This window comes from Brachycentrus maculatus, unplaced genomic scaffold (genome assembly GCF_059751285.1).
Source record: "Brachycentrus maculatus isolate JH-2025_06_01 unplaced genomic scaffold, ASM5975128v1 h1tg000683l, whole genome shotgun sequence".
NCBI classification, from domain to species: Eukaryota; Metazoa; Arthropoda; class Insecta; order Trichoptera; family Brachycentridae; genus Brachycentrus; species Brachycentrus maculatus.
The window spans coordinates 483,241-502,500 of NW_028281415.1; the positions used below are offsets into that span (position 1 = coordinate 483,241).

Below are 19,260 nucleotides of genomic sequence, written 5' to 3' on the forward strand. Positions count from 1 at the left end.
TTTGATGTGTCATTATGCCGTTTATTTTCGACATTTTTACACGGTAAAAATATATTTCACTTCTAATATTGTTCAGGAATTGGAAAAGATTTATTGTATTACAATTAAATAAACGATTTACCAAAGGGAAGATTCTTGAACGAACGAAAGCATGGAAAAATGAAAATTATGTTATTAATAGAATTGTTAAAATTTCATATTAATTGTCATTGGAAATTTCATTTAACTGTACAAAACGGGTATCATATGGATTTTAACCATATCAATGCATTTATTTTTCATTTAAATTTTACTTGGCAAATACCACTATTTCTTAAAATTTATGCGTATTCATTTAATTTTATATTTACACGTAATTTAGATGAATACAGCATGATTATCAAATACCTTAAAGATGCTGAATGCATCAAAATACGTGTCACAATAAATTGGACGAAATATTGTACTTATGTACCAAGTAAACTTTTAATTTGTATTGTATTGATATTACCACAAAGTGACTGCCAATCAATGAATTTTAACCAAATGGTTTAACAGTAATTTACCATAACAATTATGGTTTTGACTGAACAATAGTATTATACAGCGGTGAGGATGGACATAATATATTTTTTTGTTCCAAGGTTACGTTACTTTATAACAGGATTTGGGAATACGCTTACAAGTCAGTCCGTCATTAAAATTATTTTATTCAAACTAAAATCATGATAGAAAAAATGCCAAATAACTAAAGTTTACATCTCATTTGTGCTCCGTAAGTTAGAACATACTTATATAAACTATTACTGCAACATTATCTTCTTCGAATGAACTCACTACTTGGTCGAGCTATTTGTTTTATTAGGTACAGGTTGACCATGTTAAATCCTTGATGAACATTTTAGCATCGGTTAAATTTGGTATTCCAAGGAGTCTATTATATAAACTTAATGTCTCCAACTTCATGGGGTAATGTTGAACGTACGAAATTTTATGTAATACGGATATTCGTCAAGAAATTAACATCTTAATGTGTTGGCCGACCACGTGTAGCTGTGGAATTGTAAATCCAACAAGCAATTAAACCGCTTCTCTGAAATTATTGTCACATTAATGAAAGGTCGACTTGTACCTTGGCTGTCTTATTATTCTACCAGTGGACATTATTTATGTGAAAATTTTTAAAGTTGTCGTGTAATCAAATACACATTTTGTCATACATAAATACTTTCTTGATAGAGTACCTACATATTTGAATTAGGTATTTCAAAAACACTACAAAAGTCCATTCGCTGCGATTTCAAAGGATAACGAAAATTACCTTTGAGTGAATAAAGATTAATTGTATCACTCAATTTTGGGTGCTATGCCAATAAAAAAAAAAAGATTAATTTTATTTTTACTTTATTGAAATTATTTTTTCGTTCAAAATAAACAAAATTAAATTTGGAATCAAAAATGTTTTTTAAATTTTAATACATGTTTTTTATCAAACGAATTGTTTTTGATTATATCAAGATTATTGTAAAAGTATACATGAGATGTCGTACAAAAGTCTTGTGCATTTCTGTACAAAAATACCGATACGAAAAACAAAAACGGTCATCATTAGAAATGTAAATTCCATATATTTCTAACGATGATACATATTTCTAAATGTAGTGGTTAGCGTGTTTGTCTACTGTGCTGGATGTCATGGGTTTCATTTCCAATGTAGTCAAATTAATTTCACCCATATATATTTAATATTATCCTGGATTGGCATCTGAAGAGCAGGGCTAATCACATTTATTTCGAGTATTTAACGATCAAGAAAACACTGCTTCTATGCGATGCATTGCCCTATACACCATTGAATGCTGGCAAGAGCTAGAAGCGGAGGATATAATAATAATCATAAAAATACTCGCTATAAACCATACACCAATACTTATTACATGACTTTATTTATTCACAATGTTTTGTGCTTACCCAAATCTTTGATCACAAATGCTAGATTAGCTCAAATTTATTTTTCTCAATAAAAATATTTTTCGTCTATGGTATGTTGAGATATCACATTAAAATAAAAAAATACTTATAATATTTTATGCAAATTATTGAATTGAGTTAGAATATGCGTACAATATAATTCAGTATCATTTTGAAATCGATATTTAATGTTTTTTTGCAACAAGTTTGAGTGAGAGATATGTATTGCATTCTAAAAAAGTCATTTTTTTCCAGACAGTTCACTATTTTGAAAAACCCCTTTTCTTTCATATGCTTGATTTTCCCAGCATTATACCTAGATCACCACAATGATTCCATTTCGACAGCATCTTCACCAATGTTAATATTTAAAAGTCTTTTTAGAGCTAGATTTTTTGATAATATGAATAATTTTGTAATAATTAAGGCCTAGCATTCGTTAAGTCGCAACTTAATTTTCTCTAAATCTAGGTAACATTTAACGTAATTGATTTTTTATTAAAACACCGTTTTTGCATGGAAAAAATTAGTTTTTCTTTGAAATAATTATACGGTTTTGAAAAGAAAGGGGTTCGGAAAGGTAAGGAATGAAAAAAAATCTATATACTTACTCGTATATTAAAAAAAAAATCCAATAAACATTCTTCAAATAAATCGGGCGTGTACTCTCTGGTTGTCGCACGCCGAATGAATTCTGTGTTTGCGAATATCCCCTTAAATCAAGACGCGAGATGTATCACATATTAAAACAAAATAAGTGACTAAGTATATATATCGTAGTCATACAGGAGAAAGTAACCAAGTGCATTTTTTACAAAACCGTGATCATTGACTATTTGATATCTTACTAGCTTAATATTGGCCTGAAAAAATACTAAAGGATTTTAAAATGGGAAGCATATATATTGACTTGTTAATAAAATGACTAACTGCGTTGATGATTATTTTGTTGCTAAGCAAAAGTGACTTAAATGGCCCTCCTGAACATTTTACGTTTTGGTAGTTGGTCACTTTCTCCTGTACGACTACGATATTTCTAATAAACAAAGTAATAACAACTAAGCGTAACAAATTAATAAACTCTAAAAAAACAGATAAAATCCCTAATGAAGGGCCATATTGATTATTTTTAAGGTTAACGAGAAAATTATATAGATACTTTAAAATTATATTATTCACGCGGTATAATTGCCCAGAAATAAGATTTGAATTCAAATAAACGGCCCTGGGAGGATTTAAAAGCTACTAAACCGATTGACTTCTTTTTGTACTTGCGTCATTCTAATTTTATTTCTTGCACTAAAATCCTTATTTGCATATAATTATATCAAAAACGTTTTGTTATCGTTGTCTTATTTTAAAATATTAATTTAAAATAAATCTTATTTTTAAATATAGCTTTTTTTCTACTTCTGTGTTTTAAAGTCATACCCTATAACATAGGGTATAGGGCGCTAGTCCGCCTCCGTAGTGTAATGGTCAGCACGCTTGGCTACCGTTCTGGAGGTCTCGGGTTCGATTCCCAGGGGGGGTCAAATAAATATAGGTGATTTTTTCACTGTAATATTTATTCAATATTACCCTGGACTGGTACCTGAAGCGGAGGGCTGATCACCTTTCCTTCATGTGTAAACGATCAAGATAACACTGTGTTTCTATGAAGCAGTGCCCTATGCACCATTGGGGTGCGAACAAGGGTTTTATTATTATATATATTATATATTATATATATATTGACACTCGGAGTAGAATAACCTTATTCGTAAAGGCTTGTGTAAGACAAGTTTCGTCGGCAGTGGTTCTGAACCTTTTTGAAGTCAGGGAGCACTTTATATGGATTGAAAATTCAAGGGACACCAAAACTTAAGATCCAAAAAACATACAAAGAAAACATAAAACATAAAAGAAACATTTATCAAAATTAAAACTGATTATTTTATAACCGAAAGTTAAAATTTACATTAATTAAAAAAATACATAAAAATATGAATACATATAAACATCAATTAAACTTTTTCTAGCAAAAATTATTTAATGTGACACGTGAGCTTTTACGTCGGCTTTTACAAATTTAAGCGATATTAGGTCTAATATTTGATCAGGTATGCCGAATACTTGAAAGTGGTCAGGTTAGGAGTCGTAATAATAGTCGGGTATGTATGAGGAAATGCATGAACGTGGAAGAGGCGAACAATGTTTGCAAAGACAGAGTGGTGTGGCGTTCTATTCTCTCTGCCTATCCCTGCGGGGAAACGGCGTGATGGTTAGTTAGTTAGTTTTAGTTTTATTTGATAAATCTACTCTCATGTCTTTATCCAAACTGCTAACCAAGGTTCACAAATCAAGGGTCAAAAATCCTTTCCATGAACCTACCATTGATAGAGAACCGTCTCTATAAATTTGCCACACATACCTCCCATGATATTTACAACTATTCTAAGTATGATGATATAGAATCGTAGATATCTTGGTCGCTGTTGTGAGAGCGCACACAACTTCACTTTGCAAGGATGCTGTCATCTAGCCATTATATTTGCTGCTCGATCCGTACAGTAAATGAGCCAACGTTAGATTTTGGTTTTCATAATTTAGAAAATACTGATAATGTCACCATCGACATATTTAATGATGGCACGGAGAAATACAAGAGGTCTATTACCAGATTGGTGAAATCTTTTTTTTGCAACCAAATTTCTATTCTGTATATATGTGTTTAACCTGTACCTTTATTGTTTATGTAAGCTTGTTGTGTTCTTATCTAATTGATGAAAAACATTCAAACAATTTGTATTGCACTGTATTTCATTTATTGTATATGTTTTTCATTGTTTGGGAACCATAAATAAATAAAAATAATATAATTTCGCGGAGTACTTGCAACAAGCTCGCGGAGCACCGGTTAAGAGCCACTGGTCTAAGGTGTACTAATCTCCTATGAGTAGAATTTGGATATGAATAGAATTTAAACCCATAACACTATTGTTACACAAATGTCATGTGATGTTGTAGAAAGGTACCCACAGGGTCAACACATTCAATGGGCAGGTTCCTCAAATCTAAATATATGATAATTTTCTTTGAATTTATGTTAAGATGTCTTAAACTTAAAATTAAACGCAGTATTTGCTGCCATGTACTTAACCGAAAGTACAAAAAATCGAATACGAATTAAACATTAATTGACGGCAGAAAAAAGTCATGAATTTTACATATATCATACAAAGATGTCATAGCTGTAAAAAAATAGTACTCAAAGAAGATCTAATTATTTTTTATTATTTTGTTTTTTAAAATATAGTGGAATTTCACCGAAGCCTTTTTGTGTATATTTTTAATATAAGATTTGCGTCTCGAGTCATCAGCTAATGTCAAAAAGTCTCTACAAATAAACTAAAATATAAAAAAAGTATATGCTACCATATACTTAACGAAATCGAATACGAATTGAACATCATTTCAAAACAGAAAAAAGTCTTTAAATCATACAAAGATGTCATAGCTGATGATAAATAAAACTAAAAAAAGATCTGATTTTTTTTAATAAAAAAAAATATTTTATGGTGGATTTTCACCTAAGCCTTTAAATGTATATTTTTAATATAACCTCTCGCCTTTAGAGTTGTCAGCTGGCGCACGCACACACTCAGAGTGGCAGTATCCGGAGTACAGCGGTGGATCTCGGTATGGCTGTGATAATAACTTGTGTACACAGTTCCGCGCCTCAGTTGCTGCATAACCTACGCCGCCAACGGTTGCCATACGTCGCATGTCGTCCCGCGCGCGCCGGCTGTCAAACGCCGCTCCGTGATTTGCCGATGAGTAATCAGACGTGTGTGTACTGAATTGTGTCTCAATAAAAAAAACAGTGAAAACATAGGTCGCGAGTTGGACTCAACGCCAATTTTCTCAACCAGTGTAGGTCCATCGGTCGATTTTTTCCATGATGTTGAATGAACTCGTGTGCGGGTACAACGACGATCCGACCGGGAATCTGATGGTCGACGCGTTCAGAACGCAGAATATCTTTTCCGACATGACCATCATCCCGACGGTCGAGCATCCGCAGAACCTCCTGGTGGAACAGTGGCTGGGCTACGAGCCTCTGCAAATCCCTAACCTGTTCGAGGTCGACGCCTCCGAAGGCAGGTTTTTTTCCTACGACCCGGAAGAAAAGAACTTCACGCACTTACTGTCCATCCAAGAAGCCGACAGGCCCACGGAATGGTGGACTAAACTGGTCAGAGATTGGACGCCCGCCGACACGAAGTCCTGGCTTTTGGACATTGCCGACGAAAAGAAACTGAAATTGCCTCTGATACCTTCGTGCCAGTTCGCTCACATCACGGGATTGGAACTTCTCAACATGACCAAAAACGATTTTTGCGAGAAGACGAATACGGAGGGAGCCTCTTACGAATCCAACCTGATCGGCGAAATCATTTACGAAGCTCTCCAGAAACGCCTTCAAGAAGAAGTACTTCCCTCGACCATCTCGGAAAAGTTCGGAAAAAATGATAACACTAATAACGAAATTTACAATTACTCCGATTACAATATTTGCAAATCGGAAGAAGAGACGAGGTTGTTTGACATGGACAGTAGCAGTTATAGTTCCAGGTTTATAATGTCCTTCAATAATTCTACAAATGTGGTTTCGTGTGATTCGGACGTTGAAAGCACCGTGTCTTCGGACGTTGATCTGGGTTACCAGGATCGCAGCACGCAGCAGAGTGCGTCGCAAGGAGAGAGCTCGTCTACTCCAGCCGTCATCAAGAGGTCTCCTGGAAGACCAAAAGGAAGCGGAAAAAAATTACCAAAGCGGATGAAAAATGTCTCCGTTCCAGAATTCCTGAGAGACCTTCTCCTTGACGCGAGATACTGTCCAAAAATAATCAAATGGGAAAATTATCCCTCGGGGAGGTTTAGGTAAGATTTCAGAACACTTTTCAATGTTTTTATTCAATTGTTATACAATGATGTTTCAGAAAAAAAAATTGTTTAATTTTTATTTATTCAAATTATCATTGACGCAAGACGGTAAAGTATAATTTATTTATGTATTCAACAGAGTTTTACTGATTTACTTTTTTATGTTAGTAGTGTGAAATACCTTCGAGAAGATTCTATTTGGCTCTAGTTGTGCTTACACACACAAATACACACACACACACACATATATATATATATATATATATATATATATATATATATATATATATATATATATATATATATATATATATATATATATATTTATATGTATATATATATATATATATATATATATATATATATATATATATATATATATATATATATATATATATCATTTGAGATTTTATTGCTATTGTTGCTAAAATCAAATATGGAAAAAATATTTCGTTGGGATACAAATCGATAAGTAAACTACACCTCTTATGTGAACAAGTCATATAATTAATTAATTAAAATTTTTTTTTTCGGTGGTAAAAATCATACGTTCTTACTATATATAAATATGTATAAGTTTATTGGTGGGCTTATTAAAAGTGATATCTTACACGTGATATCTTCCATCCAGCTTAAATCAGACTATTGATACGGGTTTAGATGTGTATCTTATAAAACTGGTTGAAAATAAGCGGGCAGACTCTGTACATGAGTGAAACGTAAAAAAAACATACCATTTCACTCACTCCTTTCAGCAACGTCATAAATAAAAAATCTTCAATTTTCAGTGGTGTATGTTTTCAGAATGCCCAAAAAATGTACTATATCCCAGCAAAAGCGGCATATTTTTAACTTAATATTTACGCGCTACAGGGCAGAAAGTGTTGTTTTTGCATTTTGAAGAAAGGGTATTGTTTAATTATTATTTTAAATATACTAAATATTTTTCAAATGGAGAAAAAACATTCAGGTTTTACCTTAAAAGATCTGTTACACAGTAAAAAGTTCAATAAAGGGCTTGATATGTATTTTTAATACATTTTATTATTTTTTTAAACTTTAAAAACGATCTCTTGAAAAATCAAGTTTTTTGATATTTGACGTTGTTGAAAGGAGTGAGCGATATAACGAATTACAGTATGAAACATCAAACGATATCAATATTGTACATTTTATAACTGTAAATCAAAATTAGTGGGTAGATAGTGCTTGTACGTGTGTAAAACAAAAAAAGAAGATAAGTTGCTGTATGAATTAAATCAAGGGTAGCCAACCCGCGGCCCGCGGGCTGCATGGGGCCCGCCGGCTGTCTGTCTACTTGCAGCCCGCGGAGAAAATCGTTGTGTACACAAGACAATTTCATCGTGCGTAGTTCGTATTATATCCCATACATGGGAGTATTTCACTATCATGACAATTTCAAGACCCATAATGGCGTCAAGTAGTAAAGACATTGGACTAAAGAAGAAAAGAGTAACAGAAGATCTGAGAAGTTTTTAAGACAGATGGACTATAAACTATTTTTTCGCGGAATTTAAAACAACGCCGATTTGCCAAATATGCAATGATTCTGTTTCTATCTTGAAAAAGTATAACATTAAACGGCATAACGAGGCTAAACATGCAAATAGGTTTGAAAAGTACCTAAAAATATGTTTATTTTATGTATATATATACATATATATATATATATATATATATATATATATATATATATATATATATATATATATATATATATATATATATATATATATATATATATATATATATATATCTTGTTTGCATTCAATGAGAAAATAAGTTTTGTTTCTTGGCCCGGCAGATATTATCATTTCTCAAACCTGACCCAGCTACTGAAAATGTTGGCCACCCATGGATTAAATTATTACAATGTTGTATATTGAAGTAACTGTTAAATCGATGAAGATAAGGAGAACAAGGGATTATGATCATGTAAGGAGTTGAGGAGGCAGAGGTAGGGGGAAACAATGGAAGGGATGATAAGGTGAACAGTTAGGGTTCTAAAAATAGCAATGTTTCAGTGGTTTCTTGAAGGTCATCATGAATGGTGCATTTTTTTTAAATCAAAAGAGGTAATTCATTCCGTAGTCTGGGTGTTAGGACAGATTTTTTTTATTGAAGAATGATGTGTTATGTCGAGGAATGGAAAGCGCTCGAATTAAGCGATGAACCATAATCAGAAAGGTACATAAGGTTGTCAACAAGATATTTGTGGAGGTCCACACCAAAACGTTACATTTCAATTATAAAAGCTTTTAAAGTTAATAATTAAGTTATAATTCTAGCTTGTAAAATTGTTACGTTTTGGTGCGATTTAATGATTTCATATTGGTTAAACACAGGATTCGTCACGTTTTGTCGCAACTTTAATTAAGATAGAATATAGTAAAACAGAATAGATTTGCATTTAAAGGATTTTTTGAGCAATATTGGAAATGTAACTTTTTGGTGTGGACCTCTACATTTAAGGTGTATGGGAATATGAGGAACATTATAAAATAGACAGAGAATGATTTTAGGTCTATGCGCTGCTTGAAACTAAGCCATTTTTTACATTTTTGACATCTCAACAAAGATGAAGAATAATATGGGTATTTACAGGGCTTACGTCATGTGCTGGTTTATCAATTCTATCCATGATTGACAACTATACTTTTAAAAATTTCGGAACCCTTAGATATATTGATCATGTGGTCAATACGATCGAAGTGGTCAGGTCAGGAGTCGGAATAATAGGCGTGTATGTATGAAGAGAAACACAAATGTGGAAGAAGCAATTATTTTTTGCAAAAACAGAGTGGTGTGGCGCTCTATTCTCTTTGCCTACTCCTGCGGTAAAGCGGCGTGATGGTGTGCTAACAATAATGAATATGCTCCAAAGAGCAAGAGTAGAAAGACAGTTGCTGAGTAATATAAAAGTCCGGAAGGTGTGCTATCTGGGGCATGTGCTGAGAGGAGACAAGTACGAGCTATTGCACCTAATAGAGGGTCGACGAGATGTGGGCAGAAGACGGATCTCCTGGCTCCGGAATACACGAGATTACACGGGGATCATGACACATCGTATGCCCTGTAAATGCCCAATGACTTCCATATTTCTTCTTCATCTATGTTGAGATGCCAGAAAATAATATTCCTTGTAAAATTCACCAATTCTCTACCCATGATTAACAAACTTATGTAACTGAATAAACAAATTAATGTAACTGAGTTTATGTAACTGTTCAGATGCAGCATAATTTTTATTGTGATTTGACACACAGTTTTAGGCAAAATCATCAGTAAAGGATAACTGTTCATATTTTTTTTGGAGGTAGAACCACCAAGTATCCTTTGGGAGCCTTAAAACAGCAAAACCTGGTTGTATGTTCATTATTTAATTATAGTCATTTAATGAAAATCATACAAAAGAAGGTACATTATACATTTCGATAGCTCAACATATCGCTCACTCCTTTCAACAACGTTATAAATAAATTAAAAAAAACTTGATTTTTCAGGAGATCGATTTAAAAATATAATACAATGTATTAAAAATAAATATCAAGCCACTTATTGAACTTTTTTACTGTGCAACAGATCTTTTTAGGTTAAACCTAAATGTTTTTTCTCCATTTGAAAAATATTTAGTTCATTTAAAAAAATAATTTTACAATACCTTTTCTTCAAAATGCAAAAACAACACTTTCTGCCCTGTAGCAGGTAAATTTTAAGTAAAAATATGCCATTTCTGCTGGGATATACCATAGTACATTTTCTGGACATTCCAAAAACATGCACAACTGAAAATTGACAATTTTTAAAATATGACGTTGTTGAAAGGAGTGAGCGATATGTAGTTGAAGAACAATATGGAATTTATTTAGTTGATAAAAGTTGGTCGAAAACTATAAATTTTCAACACTGACGACTCTTATATAAAATAAAACAGTAAAAATATTTTATAATAAATCAAATGGGATTAAAGGAAACTTCGTGAAATCCATACCGACTATAATACAATGGATTGGTTCGAATGATATATTACTGACAATTTAATTCAATTTACTAACGAAATTTCCAAAAAGGCACTGGTCAAATTAATAAAGTCCGCTTAAAATAATTTATTTTGACAGATTTTTTTAAACAAATAAGAAATATTTGTGGTTGTATAATTTACAAAAATACTTCAATTTTATACTTTTGTGTGCGCCTAAGCGGTTCATTATTAGAAATAGCTATCAAATTGTGCTAGAGTAGGGTCGAACCGAGAAACTCTGACTTAAGAGTCCGCGACAATAACCACAGGACCACAACCCGTGTGATGGTTTGAGGTTTTACCAATACTAAGTCAAACTTAAATTAAAAATAAGTATTATCTAAATGAGAATGGTGTGTTGAGACGGTTTGGGCATGTGAATCTCAACATACCTTTCTTAAGGGGTTAAAACGCAAGACGTAATTCATTCACCGGCTAACCATATTCTTAAAAAAAAATTGAGCGTGTTCTCACGTCCGGCTCTCAGCGCAGCCGGCCATTTAATGAATTCGATTATTGCAAGTACGGCGTTAATTTTATCGATAATACTTATCTCAGCCTTGCATTCTTTACACCTCTTGAAATTCAACAATTTATTCTAAAATCTGTACCATTCCGTGCCAGTGTGTTTTAAGATTCTGCAAGTAATATTAAAACTCAGTATTCTGCGAGTGACGCCTCATCATGATAAATGATAAACCGAGTTCTCCGGGTGCTTTGAACTTGTCGATTATTCCTCGCAAAACCGCAATGTGCCTACGTAGATAATTCCCAGTAACGACAATTTGATGTTAACACAACAATTTATGTCAATTTTCGGGTATTCTTAGGTTTCTTCTGTACTCCTAATACTTAAAATTTAAAAACAAATTGTACATGTAACTTTTACTTGGTAAATGTAATTATTTATTTAAAAATCTATTATGACACGCGACAATCGGTGTTTTGTACATCATTTTCAAAGACAGTGTATAATTTTTATTTCATTTAATATTTTTAAAAGATAAATATTTGTGTTTTTTATTATTTACAAAAGTACTTTTATTTCATACTATTTCTTTCTCATTATTATAAATAGGTATCAAATTGTGGTAGAGTGGGTTCGAACCTAGAAACTCTGACTTGAGAGTCTGCGACACTAACCACGGGACCACAACCCGAAACGTCCGACGATGAGGAAGGTAGAATAGAGGAAAATCTCAAAAGAAAAAATAAAATGTTATCGAAAAAAATAAATAAATAAATAATAATTATAATATATATATATATATATATATAAATATATATATTTATATATATATATATATATATATATATATATATATATATATATATATATATATATATATATATATATATATATATATATATATATATATATATATATATATATATATATATATATATATATATATATATATATATATATATATATATATATATATATATATATATATATATATATATATATATTCTTTTTTTAGTTTAAAAAAATAAATATTTATAAGTATCATAAATAATAAATATTAGAGTGAAAAAACTACTTTTTATTTTAGCCCTCCTGAGAATCGAACATCGAACTTTTACACTAGCAGTCAAAGCTCTAACCACTACCCTATGGAGGCGGATCATCTACTTTTTTATTGAATCCTAATTCAATAATTAGTTTATTTTACGACTACAACGGAATCATGGTTTCAACCCTAATGTATGAAAGCCATGCATGGTTTGGCACAAGAAGGATAAAAGTAGACTGAATGCGGTCGAAATTCAATCTCACAGACGAATATGTGACAAAACGATGTATGATGGATGTTCTAATGGTGTTGCATATTTATGGTGCCGGCTAGTACTGTTTTTTATTATCACCATCAATTGATTGCACGTACTTTGACGTGATAGCGAGCCGTGAATTGGTGCGAATGATTCAGAAAATAGTGTTGTGTGTGTGGGGAATTCCCCACTACAAACATAGTGGGCCAGCGGGTAGGCAGTTTGGCCGAGAATACCCACAGACTATACAAACTGCAGGCCACAGAAACACACATTCACAAACGGGTCACGTGACTTTCTGGGAGATACATTTAGTCACTGCGATTATTTTCGTACATGAACACAGAGATAATGCATATTGACATCTATAACCTCTCCAGACAATCAAACGCCTAAACCTGGTTTAAATACAGTATCATGTACCTACCTTTAAAATAAACGTATTGGACAATTGTTATCATTTCTAGCGTTGCCATGTTACTTTTTACGGTGATTAAAAATATTAATATAATATTACAAATATTGATTTTTATTTATTTAAAAAATTTAAATACAGTAGTTTAAATACATATTCACAGTATCGTGTACCTTTAACAAACCGTCTTGGACAATTATTATCATTTCTCTAGTTGCCATGTTACTTTTAGCGTTTATTAAAAAATATTGATATAATATTACGATCATTGTTTTTTTCCTTAAAAAAATTAAATACAGTAGTACATTCCTGGTTTTCCGGGATGGATTTGCAAAAAACCCGTATAAACGAGAAATCGATTAATCCGAAAACAAATAAAGAAGTAAAAATGGATATTTTTCAATTGTAAACGATTTTTTTAAAGTATGTATAATACCATAAACAATTTTTTGGATTATAGGTGGGTAAGATCCGATCATTTAGAAGATCCGCATCAGTGAATCCGTACTCTAATACCGAAACAATAAATCTTTCGTCGGATAAATCGAGCCGATAAGACCGGAGAATTTTTATCACACATATTATGACGACTGAGAAATAAAGAAAAGGTTATCAAGGTATTTTACAAATATTATAAGTCATAAAAATGACAAACATATTAAAATTCTCCAGTCTGCGTATTTTTTTAATGATGACTTATTACAAAATGATTACTTACAAATATTTTTCTTCAAAATCTCGAGTTTCCTGAAATTTCTGTTTTCCGAGGTTCTAATGTACGTAGGGCAATAAAAAAAAACAAGTCATGTTATAGATCTCTCTATGAGATAAAGAAAAAAGGGAAGTAAATATTTACCAATCTCTTGACAAATTTGAAAAGAAGATTTCTGGATCCTGATTTTTTTCATTTTTGTATAATGTATGTGATTACTAAATAAATATGTTACTGAAAATACATTTTGGTGATTGCATCACCTATACGTTCGCACACTAGCACACATTTTCAGGAACCAATTAAGGGGGAAAATCGAGGGCCGCCTGTACTTGGAATAATATTCCTGAATCATATGAACTCTATTTTTCCTTTTCAGTTCTACATATTCACGCAACCAATATTTTATGTAGAGGGTAGAGCAAAATTAATCACCCTTTCGGAAGATGTTATAATTTTTACAAATGGTGTCGTACGTCAATCATATTTGACAATTGTAAACTAAACAGCTGCAGTATACAAACATATTGATAAAATGGGCACAAATGTGTATCAACACCGTCGGCAGCCACTTGACGTATACCATATTTTCCACATAAAAAAGTAATGGTCAGAAAAATTGTAATTGATTTCCTTCACTCGAAATATATTTTTTTTATTTGGTAAAAAATGTATTCAGAAACCACATTGGATGCTTAATTTTGCACCACCTTAATTTTATTTGTATACTGCGGCTGTCTAGTTTACAAATCGCTCACTCCTTTCAACAACGTCATATATCAAGAAACTAGATTTAAATATATATATATATATATATATATATATATATATATATATATATATATATATATATATATATATGTAATAAAATAACTAGGTACCTACCTATACATTTTATTAAGTACTTACAAAAAGTACCTACATAAAACAGTTCAACCACCAGATGCCGCATGCGTCGCTCAGGAGAAAACAAAAGACTTACGATAATATTATTAACTGTCAGAATAAGATAGATAGATAGATAGATAGATATAAAAATTATTATAAAGATAAATTAAGAATAAACTTTAATTACAAAGCAACACATTGTTTATTTTATTATTATACACCCACTTTACATATTATTTACACTTAATTTTCAAAAGGAAAATATTACCACGTTATAAAACGACAATTTTGTTAATTGGAAATGGATTATGAAACATTAGATATATTAAAACAATTACTACAATATGTTCGGAGTGAGAGAGAAAAATTAGAAGATGATCAAAGAAAACGATTAGAAGATAATCAAAGAAGACGTGGAAATCTAAGAGCTAGTGATAAAATTAAAGATAAAAGTCCATGTAAGATTTGTGAAAATTTAAATAAGGGAACTCGATATCACCCTGAAGCAACGTGCTGGTTTAAAACAAAGGAAGATGATAAGATTAATAATAAAAATGAAGATTTACAAATTACACAGAAACAGTGCTTGAAGAATGAAAATAAAAATAATGTGGAAAAAATTTCTACAAAATATAAAATAAAATATACTCCAGAAAAGAAGAATTTAGAAACAGATTGTCTAAAAAGGAATCCAGTATTAGAATCGAAGGAAAATGCTGATGAACAATTAAAAGTTGTAAATTTAGTTAAATTAGAAGATAATTTAAGAGATCAGAATAAAAATGAAGGAATTCAAAAGAAAAAAACAAATGGATTGAAAAAAAACTATGTATACTTTAAAAGGGTCAAGAAGAAAAAAAAAAGAAAGAAAAAAAAAGAACGAAAAAAAAAAAAAACTTTATTATATCACTAAACTTATACAAGAAGATGATCCGGAGGACGAGTGAAAATTTAACTATGAATTTTCATCCCCAAGGGGGGAGATGTAATAAAATAACTAGGTACCTACCTATACATTTTATTAAGTACTTACAAAAAGTACCTACATAAAACAGTTCAACCACCAGATGCCGCATGCGTCGCTCAGGAGAAAACAAAAGACTTACGATAATATTATTAACTGTCAGAATAAGATAGATAGATAGATAGATAGATATAAAAATTATTATAAAGATAAATTAAGAATAAACTTTAATTACAAAGCAACACATTGTTTATTTTATTATTATACACCCACTTTACATATTATTTACACTTAATTTTCAAAAGGAAAATATTACCACGTTATATATATATATATATATATATATATATATATATATATATATATATATATATATATATATATATATACATATATATATATTAATATATTTAAATCGGTTATTTTTAAACAATCAATCATCTGCCAACGAATGATAATCTTGGAACTAGTATTTGTGTGAGGTGTCGTATTATTGCAGCATTGATTCTTTAAAGTTGCAGTTCGAAATGACGAAAAACGTAAGCGAGACCCAAGAGTCTAACTAGAGTAAAATGATTCACAGTATAATGTGACCTACATATTATAAGCTGTTTTCTCTCATATGATTAGGCATATTGACGCGATGCGAATAGATTACAAATGTGATGTTCCACGTTTATAATCAGTAATTTGTACAAGTAATAAATTTTACACATTTTAACCATCCCGGCACAAAAATTAATGTCCGACTTTCTCTGGGGATTGGGTCCTTTTTACATGAATTTTTTTCTTCATTAATTCGATGTATTATGAAGATAGCAGTTATGTTTAAAAAAATTAAAACATCTATTCGAAATATTTTTCAATTATGACAAAATTACACACAAATATCGTCAGTGCTATACAAGTTACATCATACTAACTGCCAGACGGATTTCGAGGTTCATTAACGCCGATACTCCTTTAAGGAAAATCCCCACTGACGTGCACTGACGTCCATACTCCCGGACAGGTTAAAGGCGTTCGTCAAAAGATTTTTATTTTTCATACCCATGTTTTTTTCCTTATTTGAGACCACTTTCAAGTATTTGATATACTTGATCATGCCAAGTTTTCCACGGTCTCGTTCAGCTTCTGTTTCCAACTACTTTGGTCTCATAAATATTTTTTACTGTTCTTTCTTCACTCATTCGATTCACATGCCCAAATATCTCTGGAACAATCGATCGAAGAGCATAACAAATATATATATATATATATATATATATATATATATATATATATATACATATATATATATATATATATATATATATATATATATATATATATATATATGTATATATATATATATATATATATATATATATATATATATATGTATATATATATATATATAAATATATATTTATATATATATATATATATATATATATATATATATATATATATATATATATATATATATATATATATATATATAAATTTACCACTCTGCCTTCGCAAAAATTCTTCGCTTTTTCCACACATTCATGCATCTCCTCATATCCACATTCCAGCCAATTATTTCTATTCCTAATCTTACCGCTTTCAAATATTTTACATAACTGATTATGCCAAGTTTTCATCGATCTTTCTCTGCTCCCTTTTCCGGCTACATTCGCCTAACAAATTTGTTTTACCGTTCTTTCCTCATTCGTTCAACATGTCCAAACCATCTCGACACGCCTTCCTTAAATTTAAAAAAAACTCGTAATAATATTTACAACGATTTTTCCTGCTTCCGAAATATACCGGTTCTACCATTAAGGAAATAAAGTGAAGTAAGTGTTTTAATACCATCCCGATTTGGGTATTATGAAGGTGATAAATAGGTTCCCGACTTGTATCGACTTGACTCGGCGAGACGCGTTTCGTCCTGCGCGGATTTTCCCCAACCGTTAGCGGAGATACGCATGTAAATCTGTGTTTCCCTACTAATTCTGCCATAACTGGTTTTCCAATTTAGCACATTGTGATTTTGTGCGTTGCTACGTAGTTTCTTGCATGTTGACAGAGAGCCTACGAGTGTGTGTGACCGGCGACCAGCGCCCACTCATAACACACGTTCGATTTAACCTTTTAAATCTTGACTTATTTAACTTTATAACATAAAACAACTTTGTTTTAACCAGTATTTATTGGTACACTTTATCCAACGGGTTTCGACAAGAACCTTGTCATCATCAGGGTTTATGTACTAAATTCTAAAACATTGAAATACCTACTCATAGTTAAACTTTATAAAATGAAATAACTTTGTTATAACCACTTTTTTATTAATACAATTTAATAGATTTATACTATCCACTGACACTTCTTGATGGAATTGCATTTTAATATATTATTAGATTAAAACCAATATTTTTAGCTTTTCCACATTATTTTTATTTGACCAGCGACCGGGTTTCGTCGTTACCGACATCATCAGACTGGTCTGATGATGTCGGTAACGACGAAACCTGGTCAAATAAAAATAAAGTGGAGGAGCTAAAAATATTGGTTTTAATCTAATAATATATTAATACAATTTAACCTACCGGTTTCAACAAGAATGTCATCATCAGGGTTTATATTAATTCACAAACATTAAAATACTCTCACCAAAAAACTTCCACACACTCCGTAAAAATCCTAAATGTTATTTTTATTGTTCATTGCATAGCAACCCCAAAAAACAAATAATAAAATCATAAAAAAAACAATATCTTCATATGCGCACGCACACGTAAAGTGGAGAACACACACAAATCCTACTGAGTAGAAATTTTAGGAACAGAAATTGGAAAAAATCAAAAATAGGACTGTTACTTAAATTTAATTGATTTTTAATGATATTTAAATTTGTTTGATGGTTTTTTTAATTTCCAAAATCTCTAAATTATGCAATGAGTATAGTTTTTTATTAGAATGTAGTATTTCAATGACATTTTAAAAATTAAAAGATTGATTGTTATTTAATACATGTTCAGCAAATTCAGAAAAATTATGATTATTTAGGCATCTCATGTTAAATTGTATTAATAAAAAAGTGGTTGTAACAAAGTTATTTCATTTTATAAAGTTTATAAAATGTACCACAAAGTATCTGCGGTAAACATTCAAGAAATACTCATAATTAGATTATAGTTAATTACTAAAAACTTCCACACACTCCAGACACTATATGAAAATATGATTTAAAAAACGAGAAAAAACTCCAAAATGTTGCTTTTATTGAGCATTGCGCAGCGAATACATCAACTCCAGATGACAGCTTGTGAGCTACGAATGGAATCGCTCAAAAATAGTGTGAAGCCGCTATTACTGACTATTATTGACTTATTACTTTTAAGGTAAAATTAATATAGAGCTTCTTCTTCCTTGCTTTATCCCAACTAACAGTCTTTGTAAACTGTTAGTGTCAGCTCTCCTCGTCCTCAGGTTGTAGGTCCTTCGATAGAGGATAATATAATGATATGATAATATATATCTCGCTGTTCGCTGATAGTGTGTGAAAGACGTGTATTTACCAGTGCTTACTATTTGTTATTTTATTATTATTTTAT

The 19,260-nt window shown here is 31.1% G+C and overlaps 1 protein-coding gene across 2 annotated transcripts in view; it reads left to right on the forward strand.

Annotated features, from left to right (window-relative positions):
• Positions 1–5,603: 5,603 nt before the first annotated feature.
• Positions 5,604–19,260, forward strand: part of LOC148300637 (uncharacterized) — a 28,049-nt gene continuing 14,392 nt past the window's right edge. Inside the window, exons 1-2 of one of the 2 annotated variants that reach the window (XM_088274508.1) lie at positions 5,610–6,876; positions 12,478–13,214. In XM_088274508.1, coding sequence (XP_088130634.1) covers positions 5,891–6,876; positions 12,478–12,568 — 1,077 coding nt within the window. In that variant the 5' untranslated portion in view covers positions 5,610–5,890 and the 3' untranslated portion in view covers positions 12,569–13,214. Of the gene's footprint in view, positions 6,877–12,477; positions 13,215–19,260 lie in introns of those variants that run through there. The other variant, XM_088274507.1, reaches the window with a different exon arrangement.